This window comes from Scomber japonicus, chromosome 1 (genome assembly GCF_027409825.1).
Source record: "Scomber japonicus isolate fScoJap1 chromosome 1, fScoJap1.pri, whole genome shotgun sequence".
Lineage (NCBI taxonomy): Eukaryota > Metazoa > Chordata > Actinopteri > Scombriformes > Scombridae > Scomber > Scomber japonicus.
The window spans coordinates 30,095,930-30,119,709 of record NC_070578.1 but is presented as its reverse complement, the minus strand read 5'-3'; the positions used below and the strand labels follow the sequence as shown (position 1 = coordinate 30,119,709).

General features: G+C 40.2%; 1 protein-coding gene across 2 annotated transcripts in view; it reads right to left on the bottom strand.

Annotated features, from left to right (window-relative positions):
• The window catches only part of pias1a (protein inhibitor of activated STAT, 1a), a 61,117-nt gene that overhangs the window by 15,648 nt on the left and 21,689 nt on the right, over positions 1-23,780 (bottom strand). The window contains exon 2 of one of the 2 annotated variants that reach the window (XM_053324574.1): positions 13,444-13,951. In XM_053324574.1, coding sequence (XP_053180549.1) covers positions 13,444-13,948 — 505 coding nt within the window. In that variant the 5' untranslated portion in view covers positions 13,949-13,951. The remainder of the gene's footprint in view (positions 1-13,443; positions 13,952-23,780) is intronic. The other variant, XM_053324583.1, reaches the window with a different exon arrangement.

Genomic DNA, 23,780 nt, shown 5'->3' with positions numbered 1-23,780 from the left:
ACTTGCAGGGAGCATTTTTACACATGGTCACCTCAATTTTAGGGCTTTAATCATATTTAACACAGACATCAGACATCAAAACAGTATGCAATTAAAAAAAAAAATCACAAAAACCATGATATGTCCCCTTTAAAGCAGCACTAATCAATATTTTACACTGAAAATTGATCACATTATGTACAATACTATGTATAATGTCGAAGGAGTCACATGTAGCAACAAACCAACAGAGAATTATTGACTGACTGCAGTTCTTCTCAGATCTGGTTTTTGAGCTCGCAACTCAACTGTTGGGCAATATATCGATATCATATCATGATCAGAGACTAGAGTTCGTCTTAAGTTATGGATATCGTGATATGACATAAGCAGTTCGAGCAGCTCGAGAGACGGATGTTTCCTTCAGGAGTTTAAACAGATAGAGGGAGAGTGACTAGTGGACTCCAAATGAAGGCTGACATTGCTCATTCATCTGCTAGATGTGTAAACAGGCAGCCCACAAAAAAAAGAGCCTCATCATTTAAACAAGGCCGCAATATATCAAATGGTGGATATTCAGTTTGTTTTTGAGATCTGCCACCAAGTGGACCCCCAAAAAAGATTAATGCTTTCAGCTTTAAGGAATGTTTAAAAAAACACTGTTATCACTGTTTGTTTTGAAACTGTTTCATTTAGCTAATCTTGGTGAAAACTGGATACGTTAGAGGGATAAATACACATGAAGACAATAATGTGAATGACAAACACAATCCAACAGAAAACATTTATGTTTGAACTAGATTTATGTTTTGGCTTTGTCACATCTGGTCTGAAGCCACTTGTTATATTGCAGTGAAAATGTTCTCCATGTCGTTCTGCAGTGACACTGACAGCAGCTGCACCTCCATTATTACAGCATTACAGGGACATTATGGAAAACTATCAAAAAGCTTCGTTAGTGGCTACCCACGCCTATTCCGATAGTATAAAAATGCTGATTTGAAAGTAAAAACCTAGAAAACTTGGGTTCTGGGTTTAGTTATGGTTTTGAAGGAGAGATGTATGAGCTAAGCTACAGAGAATGTGCTCTGCTCTATAGCCTGTCTTCAGCACAACAAAACCCAGCTGGAGTTTATTAACTTGTTAGTGGCTTTTGCTACTTTTTCTCTGTTTGGTACACCGCAGGCATACACACACACACACACACATACACACATTGACACATACACACACACACACACACACACACACATACACATACACACACACACACATACACCATATAGCAATATTCGCAGGCAGAACAAAGACAAAAAAACAAAGAAAGCATCACTCAAATTAAAAAATGCTGGAACAATCTGCAACAAAAGGTCATATCTGGATGTAACACATACGCGCACACACGCACACGCACACGCACACACACACACACACACACACACACACACACACACACACACACACACTTTAAAACTTTTATGTGTTACTTCCTCTCCCACTAACAACAGTGATTACCCTTTATTATCTGCATAAGGTTGTTGCACAGTTATATTTTGACAGGGCTAATTAAGGCATTCCAGTGTTCTTACAGGCTGGCATTAAATGTGCTCAGTCTGGCAGCTGGCCCTTGCTATTCCTATCAAATGCATATAGCAGGCATTTCACAAGGTCTTTACAGCTCGCCTCTATGCAATACGGGCCACACCCAAGTCAGCACATCTTGAAACATATAAGGAGCAATGTCAAATCTGTGGCGATGGACAAAAAAACTGAGCAAAGAGAGTATGTAAAAAGTCAAAGAGCGTCAAATGTTTAAAAGTTGCAATCAGGCTTCTTTTTTGGGCATAATGATGCGCCAACTTAGACAAAGACCAAAAAAAAGAGACTCTTGTTTTATTGGCTCTGAGAGAAAGGAGGCCATTTTGTGCAGTGTGTTTATAGTACAGTGCAGCCAAGGCTCCTTTGTTGATGTTCATTTGTTGTGAGAAGGCCGAGTTGTTTACAGTGAGATAAAGATTTTGCTCGGGATCACGCAGGGGTCAGAGTATGAGCTGGTAAATCTCAGGTCGTGTTTTGATGTGCTTTATTGGTTTCTGCACTGTAGATGTTTGGGAACATTACCCATTAAGCTTGGGTGGTATCTTTGTTTTTATACCTTCCTGACATTTCACCAGGCTGTAAGGTATATGACGGTATAAAAAAAAAATAATCATAAAAAAAGCTGAGCTGCTGGTGATATGGAGTTATTGTAGCATGTATGACATTTATCTAGCCTATAATGCTGTGTGTCTAATAAGCAATTAGCCTACTTAGACTTAGTCTTGCTGGGTTTAAAGACTTATGGCCCACAGAATAAATAATAGATAGGAAATAAACACTCTTCTTCTACAGATTCTTACTGGAGGACCTGATGACATTTGTTGCCATGGTAGATACTGACAGATCAGCAGGCTGAATGGAGATGATGTGCAGGTGGGGATGGTGGTGGTGAAAGACTAACATTTAAATAAAATCATGTGGCTATAATAGTTGGAAGAAGTAATCTCAAGTTAAAGTTATATGTGGCATTCAGGACTAAACCCAAAATATTCCCAGGCTGAGGCAGAGGGCATTTTTTATTTTTTACTAGTCCTGTTACGTTATCCCTGCCGCTCATCTGCCTGTCCCACCAGTAGAGAATGACCTCTGTGGTGCGTGTTGTGCACTACAAAACATCATCTCAATATCTCCGCATCAGTTTTATAAAAAGAGGAGCGCCTGTGGTTTTGACCGTACTGAACATCACACCATTGGGATTTCTTAATACCCTGGTATACTGTCTTACCTTGATACCATCAGTTGATAGTGTGTGTGATGTATTATCTTTACTGATTCTCCGGGGGGGGAAGAGTGTGTATTTGGCTGCCAATGAAGGTCAAAACAAGATGTACAAAGCAACTGATTTGTACTGATTAAGCGTGCTTGCTCAAAGACACTGCTACAGCCTGTCGCACATACTGTAAAGACCTGGTTTTCTCTTCATGTGAGATAAATAAAAACATAAACTATCAAATGAGATGTCATATCACACAGTTTACCTGCATGTTTTACAGGCTTGAGTAAAGGGAATCAACTCCTTTCCATACTGTTCCACATGTAAGTGTGTGTCCAGCTGCTTTGTGAACCTTGTGTTGATCTGCATTGTTGGGTTGATATTGTTTGTTGGTGAAATTTGAAGATTAGGGCAGTCAAAATTGGCCTAAGATGTGATTTGGACCATTTGAATATCTATTTTTGAGCATTGTTCAAACCAGTGATGTAACTAATTCTATAGGTATATTTACATCCACAAATATTAACACAAATACACCCTTTTAAAAGATGCACATACATATACATTACAAAATAAAATATCGCCCTATAATGTAAAACTTCATTTAAAGACCACAGACCTCTCTCTGTCTCTCTGTGTCGTGGTAGGTGCTAGTCTCTCGGAGCAATATCAAATGAATGATTTGTAAGTGATATTTCATTCAATAGCCTATTTTTTTATACAGGTTAAGTAATATTTATACTAGTTACCAAAATCTGAAATCTGAATCTCCAAATGGGGCTTTTTATATTGCTCGAAGTGCAAATCACTGTCTGTGGCTGAGTTGGGTTGTGATCTCTCTCTTATCATTATCACCCGGTTGTTGTTGAATTATTCGCTTGTTACAGCTCGACCTACATTTTATTTTCAATCAGTGAAAGTGACCTTGTGTGACTCCTGTCCGTCATGCAGTGTGTTCAGTGCAGCTGCTCAGGCCCACGCAGACAGCTGTGGTAGTGTTGCTTTTTTTAACGATTAAATATTAAGTTTCGCATTTGAATGTTTGTTGTTGTTTTTTTCCATTAGATGACTGAATGTAGACTATTTATTGACAGGCCTACCTACCATACAGTAGTCCTGTAATTGTTTTATGAGCTGCTTAAAGGTTTTGTGGACTCTGGTATTGAAAATGAGGCTGCAAATATTTGATACACTGAACACAAACCTAAGCATGTGTGTTCTCAAGCTAAGATTTACTGTATAATAATAATTTTAAAAAACTTATATAAACATATCCTTCCAACATGTCACTATAAAGGAAGGAATCTCTGTCTGTCCGTCGCTTTTCTTGACAGCCGTTCATCTGATGGACTTCACACTTGGTGGATTTACTGCTGAGGACCCAAGGAAGTGCAGTGTCCAGTGTGAAGTTGTTTGGACATGCAACATGTTTAATATTAACAAGCTTTGAATAAATAAGCGAACAGAAAGTCGCTCAGCTCCATATCTGAGTGAAGCAGGGGTTGTTTGTTATAAACACTGTCAAATCTCAGTTGGGCGGAGTTGGGCAGGGTTTCTGGGCTCTGATTGGCTGAGGGGAACAAAGGCACATGCCCTGCTCAGTTAAACTACCCGAAAGAAAAGAACACGCGCACATAAAAGAAAAAGAACAGAGGCGGAGGCGGTAACACTACCCAATAGGAGTGGAGACACATTCGGCAACAACAAGGATGAATTCAGTTTTGAGGAGATCTTAAAAACGCTGAATCAAATTTATTCATAATCAGTTCATTCAATCATTTTGTAGCAGCTCAAGTGGCACTCGAGCTGCCCCTATATCCAATTATAATCAACATGATGTATGTAAGACCATTAGTTATGCAAATAAATCCATTTATTTTACATTTGAATGAGACATATGTGGCATTATAGTGAACCTTATATCCAAGAATAGTGGAATTACAGAAGAAAAGAGGGAGAGAAAGAAAAGTTCACTATTATGAAATTAAATACAAATGAGTGACTCCATAATATATTATAATTACTCACAATGAACAGGTTTTTATCAGTATTTGCTCGGCCATAAAAATAAACCTGAAAGCAAGTGTGACTGTTACCTACTGGGCCCAGTTCTTGATGGTAAACCCAAATGTCTATTTTTAATGTAGAAAAATAAAATCATGGACTGACTCATCTTTGGTGTACAGATGTCACAGTGTTGACGAATGTATGCATTGCTCACCTAGAGACTATTTCCACCAACCGTAAACCATATTATTCACTGCATGAGATTTCCCCCTTATTCTGGTTGGTGTTTACATCTCACCTCAGGCCTGCATTAGTGAGGTCCTACAACACCTGGCTGACCAGATAACCAGCATGGAGCTGAAACATCCGGACCCCCTTCTCATTATCATTAGGGAGCATTTAATAGAGCAAACCTGAGCCACAAACTGTCAAAATAAAGACTACATATTAAGTGTCCCACCTGGGATAAAAACTCACTGGACCACTGCTACATAATACTGAAGGACACATATCGCTCTGATCTGGGTGCAGCTTTTGGACTCTCTGATGAATGTCTGGTTTATCTTCTTCTATCCTACAGGCAGAAACTTAAATCTGCAACGCCTGCAGATAAAAACCTTCTCCCCACACTGCAGAGAAACCTAGCCGACGACCTGAATGTGTTTCACTGCAGGTCTGATCAGCCCACTTTCACACTCCTTACCCGCTCCAACTCTGACATCACACAACCAGCTACACCCCCTGCTATTACCTCTCCACTCCTGCCTGACTCCCCACTAGCACTGACGGTCTGTGAAGAATCAAGACAGAAGATCAGGATGGCATGTCACCCTCCTGTCTGAGGGTCTGCCCTGACCAGTCGGCCCACATCTTCGCACAGATCCAGTTATCTGTTGAAGATCTGTGTGAAATCCCCTCCTGCTTCAAACGCCCCACTACCATCCCGATCCCCAGGAATTCTATTACTCAGCTGAATGACCGCAGATCCGTCGCCCTAACATCTGTGGTCATGAAGTCCTTTCGAGAGACTGGTGTTGACCCACCTGAAGGACATCACAGGCTCCCTGCTGGACCCCCTGCAGTTTGCCTGCCATGAAAACAGGTCAGCGGATGATGCATCATGGGACTGCACTAACTCCTGCAACACCTCAATTCCCCAAGGATGTACGCAAGGATCCTCTTCGTGTACTTCAGCTCAGCGTTAAACATCATCATCCCACAAATCCTCTTCACCAAACTCTCTCACCTCACTGACCCCACCCGTTGTACTTCCTGAACCAACTCAGGAGCTGCTGATCCAGTTCTACACTGCAGTCATCGAGTCTGTTCTTTGCATTTCCATCACTGTCTAGTTTAGATCGGTCACCAAAGAGGACAGGAACAGGCTACAACGGACAGTCAGGTCTGCAGAGAAGACTATCATTGCTGACTTGCCAACCATCCAGGAAACGGGCAGGGAAAATCACCACAAACCCCAAATAGCTTGGACATAACCTGTTTCAACTTCTCCCCTCTGGTGGGCACTATAGTATACCAAACCACCTGAGACAGGAACATTTCTCCCCTCGTGCTGTCACACTTATGAATATTTAACTCGCTGTGGAACTGTGCAATGACCCTGGAACACTATCATCTCCACTGCACCTACAAATTATATGTATTTATTCTAATCTCAAATACAAAATGTGCAATACATTTCATTCAATACTGTATATTTGAACAGGCTGTATACACTATGTATGCACAGTAACTTTACTCTCCACACTCCCCATTTCTTTGCACTACATGTATCCTGTTTACAGCTCACCGAAACAGTTTCACATGTACATAGTCATTCCTTGTGTATCTTTCTGAAGACTGTTGTGTTATTATTCTGTGTAAGTACACTCAGAGACACTAAAGAGTCAAATTCCTTGTATGCGTAAACATACTTGGCCAATAAAGATGTGATTCCAAATGTAATGACCCATTATGCATGAAACGCTCATCAAACATGAAATGGGCTTGCATTCCTTCCTGAAGATATGGTGATTAAATCATGTATAATGCATGCACATCACAATGATACCCATAATGAGTAAGGAGGCATATTTCTCTATGGAGGACAGATGAAGATGGAGATGAGACTGGAGTTCAACCAGCGAGGTCGCCGTGGTAATAAAGGAATAGCCGGTGTAGCCGAGATTGTTGACCGGTTTAGACTGGCAGGGCTAAACTGTGGGTCGACTAACCTTTATCCCACAGACTGATAAGACTCAGCAGAAGAGCACAAGACTGCACATGAGGAAGGATAATGATAGAGGGAGGGAGGGTGAGAGAGAAAGAGAGAGAGGAATAGGGGTGGGGGTTGTGGGATGATGTTGTGAGGGGGATAATAATGACTATTACATGCACACAAGAAAGCAGGTTACTGTGAGAAACCAGGTTAATGCAGGAAATCAGAGAACACGTTTACATGCACTGCAGCACACGAGTTACTGTAAAAGCTGAATCTACATGCAGCTGATCTGTAACCACATTTCTTTCCATCCACAACTCTGTCATATCTGTGAGCCACAGCTGTCATATTGAAAGTTTATTAGTGATGTATGCTGCTGCAGCTTGAAGAGGTTTTAGCATTTGGATTGATGTTGCAATGGGAGGAGAGACTCTGTACTGTGAGAGCGGTTTACTTGCACTGTGCACATGTGCAAAATGTACAGCTGCAACTAGCAATTATTGTAATCATTGATTAATGATTGCCTCTCCCCTTCTCTCTCTCAAGCCAACCCAGTCAAGGCAGATGGCCGCCCACCTAGAGGCTTCTACTCATTAAAGGGGAGTTTCTCCTTGCTGCTGTCACCATGTGCTTGCTCATAGGGGGATGCTAGGTCTCTCTTAAATTAAACTACAGAATACGGTATTGACCGGCTCTTCGTGAGATCAGTTTTATTGTGATTTGGCTCTATTTAAATAAAACTGAATTGAATTGAATATTTTCTAAATTAATTGGTAATCTTTTGGTGTATAAAACATTTGAAAATATTGAAAAATGTTGGTCCCAGTTCCCTAATCCAAAGTTAAATAGCAGATAATTCAATTTGCTATCACGTAAGATCAATGTTAATTCTGTTGATGAATACAAGACGATACCGAACAATGTCATTAAATACTGTGACTATATCAAAATGCAATCTATTTCTAAATCTAATCTAAAAAATATTACACTAAAATGTAGTTTAGTTTTTTTTTTCCTAAATTACAATCTATGTATCTTGTTCATTGGATGACATGAGCAGCAGCTTTGTGTCCTTTGCTTTATCAGGACTAAACCAGCATAATGAGCACAGTGAGGAGAACGTCAACTATTCTACAGAAAGCAACTAAACATTAATGATGACAACAACAAGGCTTGGGAGAAAAACAAACAAGCTGATATTTGGGCCCATTTTCATTACAATGAAGCTGAGGGGAAAATAAATGAATGCATTGCTTTATCAGAAGGGAAGCAATGCGGCTATAAAACAGCTGGTAAGAATACCACAAACCTGAAGAGACGCATTAAAGCTCACCACAAAGAAATTAAGGTAGGTTAATGACTTGGTGGAAACTAAAATGACATAAATTATTGGTTTTTGGCTAGACAAGATTGATTAAAATGTGCAATATAATCTGATGGCTAAAAGTACTAAATCAGCATTGATTAAAACTATATTAAAAGATAACACTAAAATGCCAAAACTTGTAGTCAACTTAAACTAAAAAAGGATGAGTTTGACTAAATGTGATAAAAAAAACTAATAAGGACATTTAACACAGGACTAAGGGTTAGGATAAGACTAAATAAAAAATTGCTGATAAGATTAATACAAATCCTCATATGCGACTGGCGGGAACAGGGGAATTTCTGATATTTTTGCTGACATTTTACAAATATGTAGAAACTGTCTTGGTTCAATTTATCTATTCCAGTTTTGGACACAAGAATACATCATACAAGTTTCTAATTTTTACTGTCTGCACATGAACTCTTGTCAAAACTGTGCTAGAGTCTTGGTTAAGCCAACAAATCAGCTTTCCCACAGCAAAAAAATTTAATAAATAAAAAACCAAGCAGTGATAAACTAGGAGAGCAAACCAAGCAAGTGGAGGAAGGGAGACGGAGAAAATGAGAGTGAGGGAGAGAAAAGGGTGAGGTGAGGAAACAAGAAAAGCAACAACAATAGGGGAGAGGCAGAGAAAAAGAAAGAGAGGGCTTGAGTGGTAATCAGGAGATCAGAGAGAAGTAAACAAGCAGAGAAGAGAAAGAATATGTGAAAGTGTGTGATCAGGGAGTGAGGAGACCACGGCTGTCTTGAAGCAAAAGACAGAAAAAAAAATGTTTCCCCAGTCTACCCATGAGGGTGAAACACAATTAATCAAGTGGTTTCATTTCTGTTGTCCATTATTTTTAGAATAAAGAGGGTCATCCCCTCAAAGCTGCAGCTGAGTAATATTTTTTTCTTAAAGCAAAATCGAATCTTGAGCTTTGTGAAATGGTGTGCACCATCTTCCTCTGGGTTTTTCCTCCTCTCACTCATCCTTTCACTCTCCCTGCTTCTCTGAGAACAATACGATCAACATGCATTATTTATAGGAAAGTACGTTTGGGTTTGTGTTTTGAAAGAACTGTATGTGCAGGCGTGTGAATGCACCAGTGTGTGTGTGTGTGTGTGTGTGTGTGTGTGTGTGTGTGTGTGTGAGAGAGAGAGAGAGAGGATGATGTGAGCGTGCGATTCAGATTCAAATGAGGGGAGGGTGTGTTCTGCAGGCACAGGTGTATGCCTGTGTGATTTCATCACTTTGCATGCAAATTTTCGCTGAGGATAGCCATGGAGACAGAGTGAAGATGGAAGATGGAGGGAAAGAGAGAGAGGGATGGAACATGTGCAGCAAATGGATAGAGTGAGAAAGGGAGAGGAAGAGGAGAAAGATGGTGTGATGACAGAGCTGCAGGCGCTGTGTTTGTACATGCATCTGCAGGCAAATTAATCACGAGATGGTCTCTTACTCCATTAAAATGCTAATGTAGGAAAATCTAGACATTTCCATATATTTGCAACATATCCCAGAGCCCAAGGAGTGTTATTATGCTACATGTGGGCTGGGTACTGGATGCACACCTAATATAATGACAAATCTGACCAAGATAAATCCTAGATTGAAAGTATCTTAAGTAGTGAATTAGGCTAAAGGGCAGACTGGAAACATGATAAGTTGTTTAAATATTGGGCCTTAATGAGAGACAATATTTAGATGTATTACTATCTTCATCAGCTTTTGTGTATGTGTAAAACTATTCTACAAGATGCAATTAAGCTTAAAGGCTAAACATATTTACATCTGTTCAATTGGCAGACGCTTTTCTCCAAAGTGACGTGCAAATGAAGTTCCATCCAAGACACAGTGGATCAAGCCTTCAAGAATAGAGCCACAACACTCAGTTCCATGTTCTACCTGGCACAATTGCCACAGGGCTGCAGGTGCATGAAGTATCACTTAAGTGCACTGTAAATTACTTTCTTTTTTTTTTGAGAGAGAGAGAGAGAGAGCGAAATAGTGTAAATATTGAGAGATGTAGTGTAAGAGAAAGAGCATATCTGGTGAGTGAGTACTCTTGGAAGTCCACAAATGATTTTTAAATTCAGGAAGTGACTCTGCTGACAAATGAAGTTTGAAAACTTGTCCCCACCACCAAGGGAGCATAGAGAATAAGAGTTTGGCTTGATTTCCTGTCTTGAAGTGTCGGTAGAACTAGTCATTGCTCATTTGCAGATTGCAGCTTATGTGGGTGCTGTGCTGGTAGGACCTGTATACTGGAGCATTTGTGACTTGAACTTAATGCGAGCAGCAAAAGGAGGCAAACTGGAGTAATCAAAAGTAGAGTGACTTGAGCTATTTTTGAAGATGTACCGTAGTCAAGGTGAAAGATGACCACTTCCTGTACACAGAGCTGAACAGCATACTCAGTCAGATATGATCTGATCTTTCTGATGTTATTAAGGGTGAAGTGACCAGATGAAATATGTTTAGTGAAAGTTAAATCATGATGCCAACATTTGTAGCAGACTTTGTTAGAGAGATTGAAAAGGAACTGATCTGGATATTAATGTTGTTGAAGGAGTTCAGTCTTACGGCTGGTTCACACCGGGCGTGTGCCACAGCCCTTCAGTTCACACCAGAAGCATATTTCTCCGCGCCGGTCGGCAAGCGACTCTGCTCCTCAGCTCCTCTGTTGTCACACGTGGAGCTGTTTTTTCACTGTCTCTGTTTGCATGTGTATGACACCCCACCCCTTATAACCAGCCCACTCTGTGTCCCTCTCTCTTTTGTGTGTGTGTGTGTGTGTGTGTATGCACGTGCGTGCCTGTGTGTGTTCATCTCATGCTCTGAATAGACACACACACACCGCATTTGTCAAACGGGATGTTTAATTATTGAAAAATAGTTTTATTTTGGCATGTTTTATTTAGAAAACCGGATTCTCTCGTTGTTCCTTTGTTTGACTTCCTGCCTGGCTTGAAACATTTGGCCGCGGCATGCGGAGAAAATAGACTAGACGCCAAAATGATCCTATGTGAACGACACCATTGATTAACATGGTGCCGAAAGGAAAGTAGCTCTGCTCCTCAGCGCTTCGCAGCTAACCCGGTGTGATCCAGGCCTTAGAGAGACTGAGTTGAAGATGGTGTTCCATCATCCATTTTAAAATTGAAGTGGAGATCCAAGCTGAGACAGTACATTGTCTAGCAGGAAGGAAACATAGAGCTGGGTATCATCAGCATAGCAGTGATAAGAAAAACCATGTGAGCAGCTAATCAAACCAAGAGAAGTTTTGTATATTGGGAAGAGAAGTGGACTGACCACAGATCTTTGCAATAGGGACCGAAAGGGACCCCTGGAATATTTCCTTTGCCAAGTCACATTGAGAAATCACTATAGGACTCACACTAGATCCTAGTTCGGATAGAGTGGACAAGGCCAAGCAAGTAACGGCCGGGGATTTCTATCACTGACAGAGGGAGCAAATCTGAGCTTTGGGAGACAAGTGCACATTCTAAAACACTGGATAGAAAGGGAAATAGTAAGATTGGCCTGTCGTTTTCAACTCGAGATGGGCCGAACCTCATGGGGAATATACCCGAATCCAAAAAGTATTGTTTTTTTTTAACTACTGTGGGTGAGATGGCTTGAAAAGATTGGAGGCAAAACGATTCAGAGGACAAGTGGTAGGACAATTCATGAGCAGAAGTCTCACTGAGAGAGCAAAAAGGAGAAAGTGATGCACTCTTAACTAAAATTGGCCGCAGATAGCTGTCACCTTGTCAGTAAAGAAGGATTCTCATCATCATCTGAGTGACAGGTGGTTGGAAGGTAGAGGTGGTTTTTGAAAGTGGAAAAATAGTTTACAAGTGTCTGTAGTAGATTAAGGAACTTTTTTTTATTCTGGCCTCATCACAGCAGCAGTTTTGCCACATGGGGGGAAAGTGACTTTGTGCAGATGTATGCAGCATTGTCATCATATGTTATTGGCGGTCTGCATGTAGTGTTTCATTTATATTCAGTTTACAGCAGTGGCTCCACACTGGTATTAAATTGGCCTCTTGGCGAGAAATATATACATAAAATGAAACATAATGACAATTTATCATGTGGCGGCACTACTCTGACCACCCAACACAAATTACAATTCCAGCATAGTAGTCCATACATAAGATATGAATATCCAAATGAGAGCCATAATTCACGAAAATGTACAATGAAATGTATCCAGGAGTGGGTGTGGCTCTTAAAATTACATTCAGCCTTCATATCCTCACACAAACACTCAAACTATACACATATGATTCATCTTTAGATAGTGTGTTAATGATTGTGACTCTCTTGATTGTTCAAGGAAATAAACACCTAAACAAGTGATACCAATATAAGGTACGCCTCTGAAATAGCACAAGATAATCAGAGAAGGTCAATTCTTCACATTTTATTTTTTGGAAGAATGGTGGATAAAGCACCCAATTTATATTTTCTATTACAGCTCTCAGGAACCAAAGCCTTTACTTATTCTGAACACTAGAGAGGAATATGAAAATGATATTTCAGCAGTAATGTCTCTGTTCTCTGTCAACACATTAGCAAGCAGCACAACACCATCGCTAACAGGAAGCCTCTTCTCAATGCAAAATGTCAATGTTTTCTGTGACTGCTGCCACTATTATTATGGCAATCTATTTATATAAATATCCACAACCCTGCAGATCATTTATATCTACCTATTTACTACCTGTAATGCATAGTTTGATAGCAAATATATAGACAGGAAAGAGAGAAAGAGAAGAGAGAGGGATAGATTGCAATAAAGTTCCCTAGCTGGAATCGGACTGGAGAGGCAGTTATGTGGTATGTGTCCAACACTTTGTTCTTCCATAGCACCCCGTAAATAAAAATGGTGCTGAAAGCTGAAACCAGCTTTGACTCGATGAATTATTACCCACCAGGAAATTCCTGCTCATTTATTATACTCTGCAGTGTGATGATATATAGTGCAAGCAAAGCAAGATTAAATACATCCATCTACCATCATTCTCCTTATATTCAACAACACCTCTCGTCCAAAAATCACTCACATGTTTTCTCACCTAGACTGGTTGGCTTGATGAGCTCGTCCAGCATGTCGTAGAAGGGGAGCCTCTGGAGCTTAACATCTGGGTGGACTGGGTGCAGCGTGGTCGTGGTGGACAGGTGGTGCGTCAACCCGGTTAACTCGTGTTTCCCGGGACCGAGCAATGAGAGGGGTAGTAAGGCAGCAGGCGACGGGGCTCCACCATGACCGGCGTGACCCTCATACGCCAGCTGTGTCAGGCCTGCAGGCAGTGCGGCGCCCCCTCCTCCAACCACCCCAGCTGTGGCCGGGTGGTGTGGTCCAGGCAGGGCCAGCTCTGAGTGAGATACCATTTTTGCAGGGAAGCGTCGTCGGTAGAGCTCTTTGATCTTCATGTGCACAGCGGGGCTGCAGCCGGCCTTCAGCAGATGCAGTGCCTTGGTTAGAAGCTCGTGCTTGCGTCCATGCTTGTTGCGCCCAGCGTAGCCCAGCAGCACCTGCAGCTCCGACACCCGCAGGCTCATCACCATTTGCTGAAATAGATGGAAAGTAAGAGAAAAAGAGTGATAAATTAAATCTTCAGGTGCTACAATAACATTTGTTCAAAATCTGATACAATACAGAGCACTTAGCTTTTTTAAGTACCAATCAGAGTGGCAATAAACCATTGAAGCAAACCATCATTTGCATAATTTCATTTATGACGGCAAATCTTTTTTTTCTCCCACAACTAACAGCAGCATTTTTGCCTTTATTCATCAGAGGAGAAACAGGAAACGTGTAGAGAGAGGTATGACATGCAGTAAAGCTGCGCAGCCAGAATCGAACTTCAAAAGTTGTGGTTACGCAGTACATGTCTCAACTGTCTATGGTTGATGGTTAAAATGGTCCTGAGAGAGATTACTGGTTCTGTTCATTGGCTGCAGTAATTCAAGGGTTTTTTTTTATCGGTGTTTGGCAGTGAAGAAGTTCACAGGTTACTGATTGCTGTTCACTTTGACCCTCACCCACAGTCACCAGTTACTAATCAAATGAGACTGTTGATAGAAGTTCAGTGATTCAGGAAGATACTGGTTTTAAACCTCCTTCAGGCTGAGAGGAGCCAGTCGAGGTGTATCAGGATGTTTTGTGGTTGTGTCTGTTTGGAGATGTTCCAGGAGTGATCGATTGAGAGGGAAGAGCCAGAACACACGAGTGTGATTACATTACTCATAGTTGGCCTAAAAAAGCTTGGAGATTCCCCCAAAACAAACTGGAGGAATTTCCTGGGGTAGAGGACATTTGGGCTGCTCCACTGCTGCCCTTCTGTCATTACAAATCTGACCTGTTAAAAAACAACACATGGATAAAATTTCACAAGCATAATTTGATGATTTGCATCATTATTCTGTCATGCTTGATGCAAATGCATTGCCTCTAGATGATACCAAAGGCTGAATCTCTCCTTACACATTTATCTCGGCACAGCTTGCCTCACAGATGTAAGAAGAAAAAATGCCAGAAAAGCATTAGTTGCACTACAGCAAGTGTCATTTAAATCTTAGTATTGGAACAGCTTCATCTACTGAAAGGTGTATGGGTACCTTGCAGATCAGTGAAAAATACCACAGAAACCACTGACTGAGAAGCAGTAGTCAGTGCAGTAAGTTTGTGTCTGTTGAAGTAAAAAAAAACTTCAACAAAGAGGTTTCTTTGATGCAACATGAGTGGTACATCCTGGAGGGATGGATGGTGATGGAGGTGCAGCAAGAGCCTGAGAAAAGGTGTAGCCTGCATTGACTTCAGGCTCAGCTTCAGAATTTCAGAAACAACAGTAAAGGCCAGAAGCTTTTCATCTAATCTCTAATGTCAAGATAAACCTATCAAATATATATATCGTTTTGCACTTAGTGACAATAATTCCACAATAACTCGACAAGAAGAAGAATCTGAAGTCATTTCTGAATTTTCCCTGTCTGAAAAAACACTTTCCCTCCATTTTTCAACAAAACTGAATCATTTGTGGCAATGCCAAAGAAACACAACTTCCTAAATTTAAAATAGAGCGATGACTAATTTTCTCTGAAGAGTTTTACATTTTCCATATCAAACCACAGTTATAATAAGCTACCTACAGTCACTTCTTAAGAAAAATAAACCAACACTTTCTTTAGAGTTAGATTATTTCCCCCTCATTGGTCTTTGATAAAAAACAAAGATAAAACAAACCAGAGCAAAAGAAAAACGAACAAAAAGATTAACACACCAGCTCTTTTATCTTAAGATGTGGGTGGATGGTAAACAGAGTAAACCTGAGCTAATTAATCAGCTTCCATCATGACCATCCATTAAACACATGGGCAGTGTTACATCTTAACTGCATTACACAAGCTATACACATGAACACATATGGATGCTGCATACAGCCTTTTCCTTTGTTACACACACTCACTGGTTAGACTTATAAGAAGGTCTCTGAGGATATTCCTACCTTCATCTCTTTAATGACAGAGCAGGGATGAAAACACACACACACACACACACACACACACACACACACACACACACACACACACACACACGATAAAGCATCCAGGGCTGTTAGTGTCTGGTTTCTGTTAGTCTAATCAATTATAAACACACAGTTATTATTGTTATGTACAGACTATGTGTACTGCAGTGTCTACACAAATGATTAAACCTTTTACGCTTGTAACATTCTTCTTGGGTTACCCTCGGTTTCTGCATTTAGTTGACATTTAAAATGACACATATGACGGCTGTAGGCTGTTTTTTGTGTGAGCCATCCCAAAAAAAACTCCCCCAAAACAACAACTTTTTTTTTAGACTTCCAAAAATGTTAACGACACACTTTCTCTGCATATTAAATTATATCACTTAGGAAAAAACACCCCTTACCTCACAGATTAGCTTTTGTTTTATTTCCTCTGAGCACTCTTTCATGGTTGTTTTCACAGGAATACGCAGCATAGTCGCTGTTACTTGCAGATGCAGAAGAGGACAGAAGTGAAGCCCATTCTACTCGTGTCCTACTTTGCTTTAGATACGAGTATCAGCTACATATCTATAACATATATAACAACCAAAATATCTTACAGTACCAAAAACGACTTTCACTTTAAGTGTTCGTACCTCCGGTGTGAATGAAACCTCTCACTCTGTTCAACCACAGGGCTGTTCTGTACCATTAACAAAGTAAGTAACATATTAATAGACTTTTAAAAAGGAACTGAAACCCCTCAAGTGTTGCCATTTACTGTAAAATCTTCCACCTTTGCACAGCTAGCTTGCAAATGCATCAAACCTCAAAGTGCTTCAAACAGCAGTACAACATTTTGACAAGTTAAAGCAGTCAAATACATTCACCAGTAAGATGCTGGACAAGTCAAACTGGGCTTTTATGGCTTTATGTTCAACTAATGTGATGAGTAGAGGATTTCCGGAGATCATTAGTATATACTTAATCTGAAATAGTGAAGGGTTTTTGATAGGAGAAACAAATGGCCAAACAGCATGATCACATGTTTTCTTTATCTAGTGAGAAAATGCAGCAACTCTTTGTATTTGACACATTTAACAAGGTAAACATCTGAGAGCCTGGTTGAGGTTGAGGTTGAGGATGGTGTGCTGTGTTGATCAAAGATGGAGAGATCATCTAAACTAAATTAAACTATTAAGGTAATCTTTCACACAGGGATGAAACAATTAGTCAAACAGTTTTATAATCGATCAATAGCTGAAGTTGATTTTTAAACAGCTGGATCATACTTTAGTTCAAACTTCTAAAACGTGAGGATTTGCTGTTTAATGTGAGAATTAACTGAATATTGTTTACTGAGTTGTTATTTTGGACTGTTGGTCAAAGGTTAAAAAAACAAGTGAAATCAAATCTAATGATGCCACCTTAAGTTTACAGGAACTGTAAAGGGCAATTTCCCCTTATTTTCTGAAAATAATGAGTGGATAAATCAAAAATGAAAATTCAACTTCAACTAACCTTTATTTCCATTATTGAGTAATCTGCAGATTATTTTCTTGATTAATCATTTATTCTATGAAATGTCAGCAAATATTGAAAAATAACCATCACAATTCCCTAAAACTCAGGTTGACATCTCCAAACTACTTCTCTAAAAAAACCGAAACAATTAAATCCAGTTCATTAACCCTCCTGTTGTCCTCGAGTCAAGGAAGGAAGGGAGAAAGAAGGAAGGGAAGGAGGAAGGGAGGGAGGAAGAAGGAAGGAAAGGAGGGGGGGAAGAAGGAAGGAAGGAGGGAGGGAAGGAAGGAAGGAACAGAGGAAGGACAGGAGGGAGGGAGGAAGGGATGAAAGGAATGAAGGAAGGAAGGAGGGAGGGAGAAAGGGAGAACGGAAAAGAGGAAAAGAAGGAAGGAAGAAAAGGAGGGAGGAAGGGAGGGAGGAAGAAGGAAGGAAAGGAGGGAGGAAAGGAAAGAGAAAGGAAGGAAAGGAGGAAGGAGGGATGAAGAAAGACAAAGAGAAAGGAAGGAAGGAAGGAAGGAAGGAAGGAAGGAAGGAAGAACAGAGGGAGGAAGGAAGGACAGAGGGAAGAAAGGAAGGAAGGAAAGAAAGAAGGAAGGAGAGAAGGAAAGAAGAAGAGGGGAAGGAACAGTCAAAACAGACGGGGTCAATCTGACCTGGGAGGATGACAGGAAGGTTAAGATAAAATGTCAGCGTAAAAAACTAGAGCATGTCAGCTAGAGCTTTAGAAAATTGTGGCGGTCTGAAAAGCAACAAATCTATTGAGGTTTTGGCGTTTTGGCTTGTACAATGACTTCAATAATTATCAAAATAAATTTTCCATCGGTCAACTAAGCATGTAATAAACCAATCATTTCAGCTAGTTGAAGCCAAACTTCATAAAACCTGAGCTCCAGCCAACCTCCAGACTGCTCAAAAATCAGAGTCAGCCTCTGTTTACAGCCCAAACACTGCATCCTGTGTACATTTGCCACCTGCCTCTCATGCAAAGCTTCACTCACTCACTCACACACACACACACACACACACACACAGTATACAAAATACTGACACAATTACCAGTCAGGACATCGCCCCGTCCTTGTCCTTTGTCACTGCAGACATATGCTACATTCACGTTGGTGGAGGATAAGGCAGACACCCGTGTGTGAATATGTAAGTCTGACGCTTCGCTTCCAACGACACTGCTATTATAAAAACACATCAATCAAACACAGAAGGCAGGACGAGGCGGCTCAATCACAGGTGCAGCATGCAGGCAGCACATTTTCTTTTTGTATGCTATTTTGTTTAGTATCTTTATATATACACACACACACACACACACACACACACACACACACACACACACACACACACAGACACAGAGTGTATTTCTTTGGCCAAGGAACTTTCATGCTGGTGACATAAATGACCAGTTACATGAAATATGTATGTGGTAGAGAAGATGGGGGATGTGAAGAAAAAAAATGATGACACTGGCTGCCCACCATATTTCTCTCTCTCTCTCTCTCTCTCTCTCTCTCTCTCTCTCTCTCTCTCTCTCTCTCTCTCTCTCTCTCTCTCTCTCTCTCTCTCTCTCTCTCTCTCTCTCTCTCTCTCTCTCTCTCTCTCTCTCTCTCTCTCTCTCTCTCTCACACACACACATGCGAAGCCCCCCCACCCACTCTCCCTACAAAGCAAACATGCACATGAGAGACAAAATACACACAAGCACAAACACTGGCTCACATAAACCTGACACACAAAAACAAGGGACACATACACACACACACACACACATATATACACACACACACACACACACATACACACACACACACACACACACACACACACACTTCCACCACACTGCGGATGTGTAACATTCCTCTGGCTTCGAAAAAAGAGAGAGAGAGAGGGAAAACAAATACAGGAGAGAAAACACTGGAGCGGGTGGAAGAGTAGGAGTAGGAGGAGGAGGAGGAGGAGGAGGAAGAAGAAGAGGAGAGATAGATAGATGAACAGCAACACAGCTCTCACTATCTACTCTTTCCTTTCTCTTTCTTCTGTCCTCCTCTTCATCCCTCAATCCTTCGCCTTCCCAGGTCTGGTGGCCCTAAACTCTTCCATCTTCCGAGTCCAACACCACTGAACAGCATTCAGCTCCCAGCTTTGTTTACACAGTGATTTATTTGACAAGACGTACAGTTCTTTCACCCTAAATAAAGTGTTGATCATCAGATTCAAAAAGGAAGATAAAAAGAAAGAGAAGGTGTTGTTATGCAGATCATGACTTAAAGGTGTGGAGTTTCTGACCTCTAGTAGCAGCAGGGAGCAGCTCTTTTACGACTCACACAGGTGATGTGATGCCAATGGTTTCACACTATTCCAATGATCTACAGGTGGCTGCTATGCTCCAAGAAAAGCAGCAATGTGCCAGCAAAAGCAGGAAAGAAGACCACTGCAAGCTAGTCAACATGTAAGCAAAGTGGGATTTTAAATACATAAATAATATCTGGTTTGCAAATGTTTTATGAGGAAGGAAATGCCATCGACCCTTAAGTTAGAGGAAGGATACACTCAATCCCTTCTGTTGAGTAGAAGTCAGAAGGTGTTTTTCTGTCCACTTTTTATTTGTATTTTCAATTTGTAACATTATTTCAAAAAGTTTGAATGTTTCATTTGTGTGGAGTGTTGAGAAACCTGAAACAGTCCTCAAACTAATACATGAAACTAACAAATGTGCTTTATTTCCATTATGTTTTCACCGAGCTTTGACTGGCTCCCTCTTGATTATCTTCCTATGTCCTCTTCTTCTGGTTCAGTGTCCCCCGATTGGATCATGAGAGTCGCCAGCTGTTCAATAACCCAACTTCTAATGTTTGCAAATGTGCATTAAATTGAATTTTCTTTTGCCTTTCTGGAAACTTGGTTAAAGATTTAGCGACATTTAGATGGAAACCTAATTAATGTAAACATAAGTTGTGTTTGTTACAAGAAAAACCCACGGCCTTTGGAACCATGTTCGGAGAAACACTGAGTGCAAAAACACACCCACCTCTTTCATCTGAATGACTAAAAAAAGGGTTGCTTAAGATGAAAAAGTTGAAAATTGCTCAACTTTTGCTGCAATGTAAATGTTTTCAAATGAGCTGTTTTATTGGCAAATCACGTATGTGCAAATAAGCCTTTTAAAAATGTATAGACTATATTGATTGTGATATCTCATGACCGGTGAGAGATAAAAGATAAAATAATTGCCATAGTGACTTGTCTCATTAGAAATGGCTGTGCTGTGTTTGAGTGTTTGATAATCCTTCAGACTCATGGATCTGTTACTTAAACTTCCTGGATGGTATTTTGAGTCTGGAACAACACGCCTCCACCAACACATTGTTTTAATGCAGAACTGTTTTCGGTCTGAATGCCCACTCAGAGATCGATCGGGGGGGGGGGGGGGGGGGGGGGGGGGGCAAAAAAACATCATCTTTGTCCTTTACAGTAAAATGAAAGTAAACAAGTGCAGAAGAAGATGAGGCAGCAGGATTCATGTAAAATGTGGTCTGAAGAAAACACCACAAACAAAATCCAGTGGTGTAATACATACTGATGAAACTTGCATGATGAAGGTTTCAAACCAGCAGACTTCATATAAATAAAGTTTAAACAAGGTCTGTCCATCTAAACTGGAAATCTTGGCTAAATCAAACTTATCTTTCAAGTAAGTTATTATAATTCAGTCAGCTCTGATAAAGTCCTAATTTAAACCAATAATTTGCTCTATGTGTTAAAGCTATAAATAATGCATTACTTCCCTATTATTTTGGGTCAAATGTATAGTTGAGATACAACAGTAAACCCCCTCTGTAATTATGAAGCAATGAATCAACTAACAGGTGCCAGAAATTCAAGGCTTTTTATTCCCAACACTGATCAAAGCTATTGAAGAACAACAAAGAGGTGCCGTGGTGTTATAGTGCCACAGATAGCGCTCATCAATCTGAAGATATTACAGTGAAAATCTTCTAATTTAATTACTTAAATATATTTTTTTTAAACTTGATTCTGAAACATAAGAATGAGAATCGCACCATCACAGCTCAGCCTGCGTTGAAAAAAAAGGCCCATTTAAACAAAGCAGGTTTCTGTGGGAATGTGCTCTATTGTGTTATTTCACTGAAACAACGTGACATGTAGGTGCAAAGGGAAGTAGCAACAAAGGAAGGAGGGTGAAAGAGAGAGAGACACGAAGAGAATAGCTAGTGGTAACAGGGGAGGTCTTACACACACAAACACACACAGCATGCAGACCAATGTGGGTTTTTTTTTTTTTTTTTTTTTTTTGTAAAGTCGAAGCCGAGATTTTTGCTTTAAATTGCCAGACGGTGACATTTTGTCTCCTGTATATTTAAATGTGACAGTTTTTGAGCCAAAGAAAAGAAGAGGATTCACTGTGTCCACCAGAGTGATATTCTCGTCAGGGTGGAAAGGCCCCTGAAATAACATTTTGACCAACATGTGACACAAACACCCAGAATGATGAAATTCCTTCAGGCAAGTGAACCACTGCACAAAAATTCATTTCAGGGGGGAAAAAATGATCAAAAAAGGGCAGAAAGAGTTTAATTCATATTTCACTGCAGAGTCACTGACTATTTTCATGTGATGAAGTAAGAAACTAGAAATATCACCTCATGATTGTACACCTCCTCCAAAAAGCCACGTTGCCATTTACATCGACGTCTGCTCAGACTCATGTAATATCTTTGAAGGGATTTAATAAAAAGTATTAAGTGTATTTTCCTTGTATGTGTTCACATGTTTGGACATTAAAGCTGATTCAGATTGATTACAAAGTTGTAGCCATGACAACAGATGATGCTTCAGACGTGAATGTTGCTGCAAAAAAGCCACAAATTCTAAAATGTGGAACCTTCACACACATCTTCAAACCGGCAGCACTGAAGATCTAAAAAAAAAACCCACTTCAGGTTCAAAGTGGACACCAAAGATTACTGTCACCAATTCAGTATCTAACCAAATGTTAAATATGGTCACAATCTCTCTGCAAAACATGACGTCACAGTGAGATTGACCTTTGACCTTTTGGACATAAATGTCATCACGCATGAATTCTTGAGTTATGTAGTGACCTTTAACCTTTGATCACTAAATTATAATCAGTTCATCCTTCAGTCCGAGTGGACGCTTGTGCCAAATCTGAAGAAATTCCTTTGAGGCGTTCATCAGATATCATGTTCATGAGAGAATGGGGCAGATGTGATATCACAGTAACCTTTGAACTTTGACCATCAAAATCTAATCAGTTCCGCCTTGAGTACAAGTGGACATTTGTGCCAAATTTGAAGAAGTTCCCTTGAGGAGTTCCTGAGATATCCCGTTCTCAGGAATGGGACGTGCGTACAGACAGACAAGCTTAAAACATAAAAACATAAAAGCTCCGGCCAAAGCTGACATGAAAACCTCAAACATCCTGTGACTGCATCTTATGAGCTGTGACATCTTTATGATTGGATATTAAACTATTGAACATTAATTCTACATTTCTAACCACATAGGTCTACATCTTTAAGTGGGTGTTGAACTGTATGATAATGTTGGATCAGGAATAGTTTAGATAGTATCAACTCTGTCCTTACCACAAATACTCTGTAAGGTCTCATTCACTAACATGAAGCATCTTGTGCCTCAAATGTAAAGAATTGAACTTGTGAAAGATAAAAAGAGAAATAATGATAGAATAACCCATGACTAAACTCTTTTTCACCTTCACTATTGGTCAAAGCTGAAACTTTTCCACAGATGTTTAGAGGAACTCTGGAATTTTATCTGATTTTTGACCACAAGAACCGAGTTCCAGTTTTAGTTCCCGGATCCCGGTTGTTCCACCCCAAAAAAGTCCCTCATGTGGTCTGACAGGTCCAACATGAGCCTCGAGACTTTGGTGTTGCATCACAGTGCTTATTATCTCCATTATAAACCATACAGCGTTGGTTAAAAGCTTCTGACACCTGTGACTTTCCTCAAATGTTTATTCTTTAATTTGACATCATTTGACTTATTGTGAAAGTGCTGTTTTTGTAGAAGATATAAAAATGGTCATCATCTGGTCTATGAAACAGAAACAGTGACATCATCACCTGTAAGAAGCTGAAACCAGAGAGTGTTTGACATTTCTACTTGAAAAATGATTAAATAATTAATCGATTATCAAAATAATGATTAATATAATAAATAAAACAGTGATAGTGATTCATTTCCTGTCAATCGACTTATCTTCACTCTGAAGTTTAGACAGAGTATTTCATTTGAGCCGCTATGCTACCTGCATGATGTGGATGCAGAGCAGATGTGCAGCT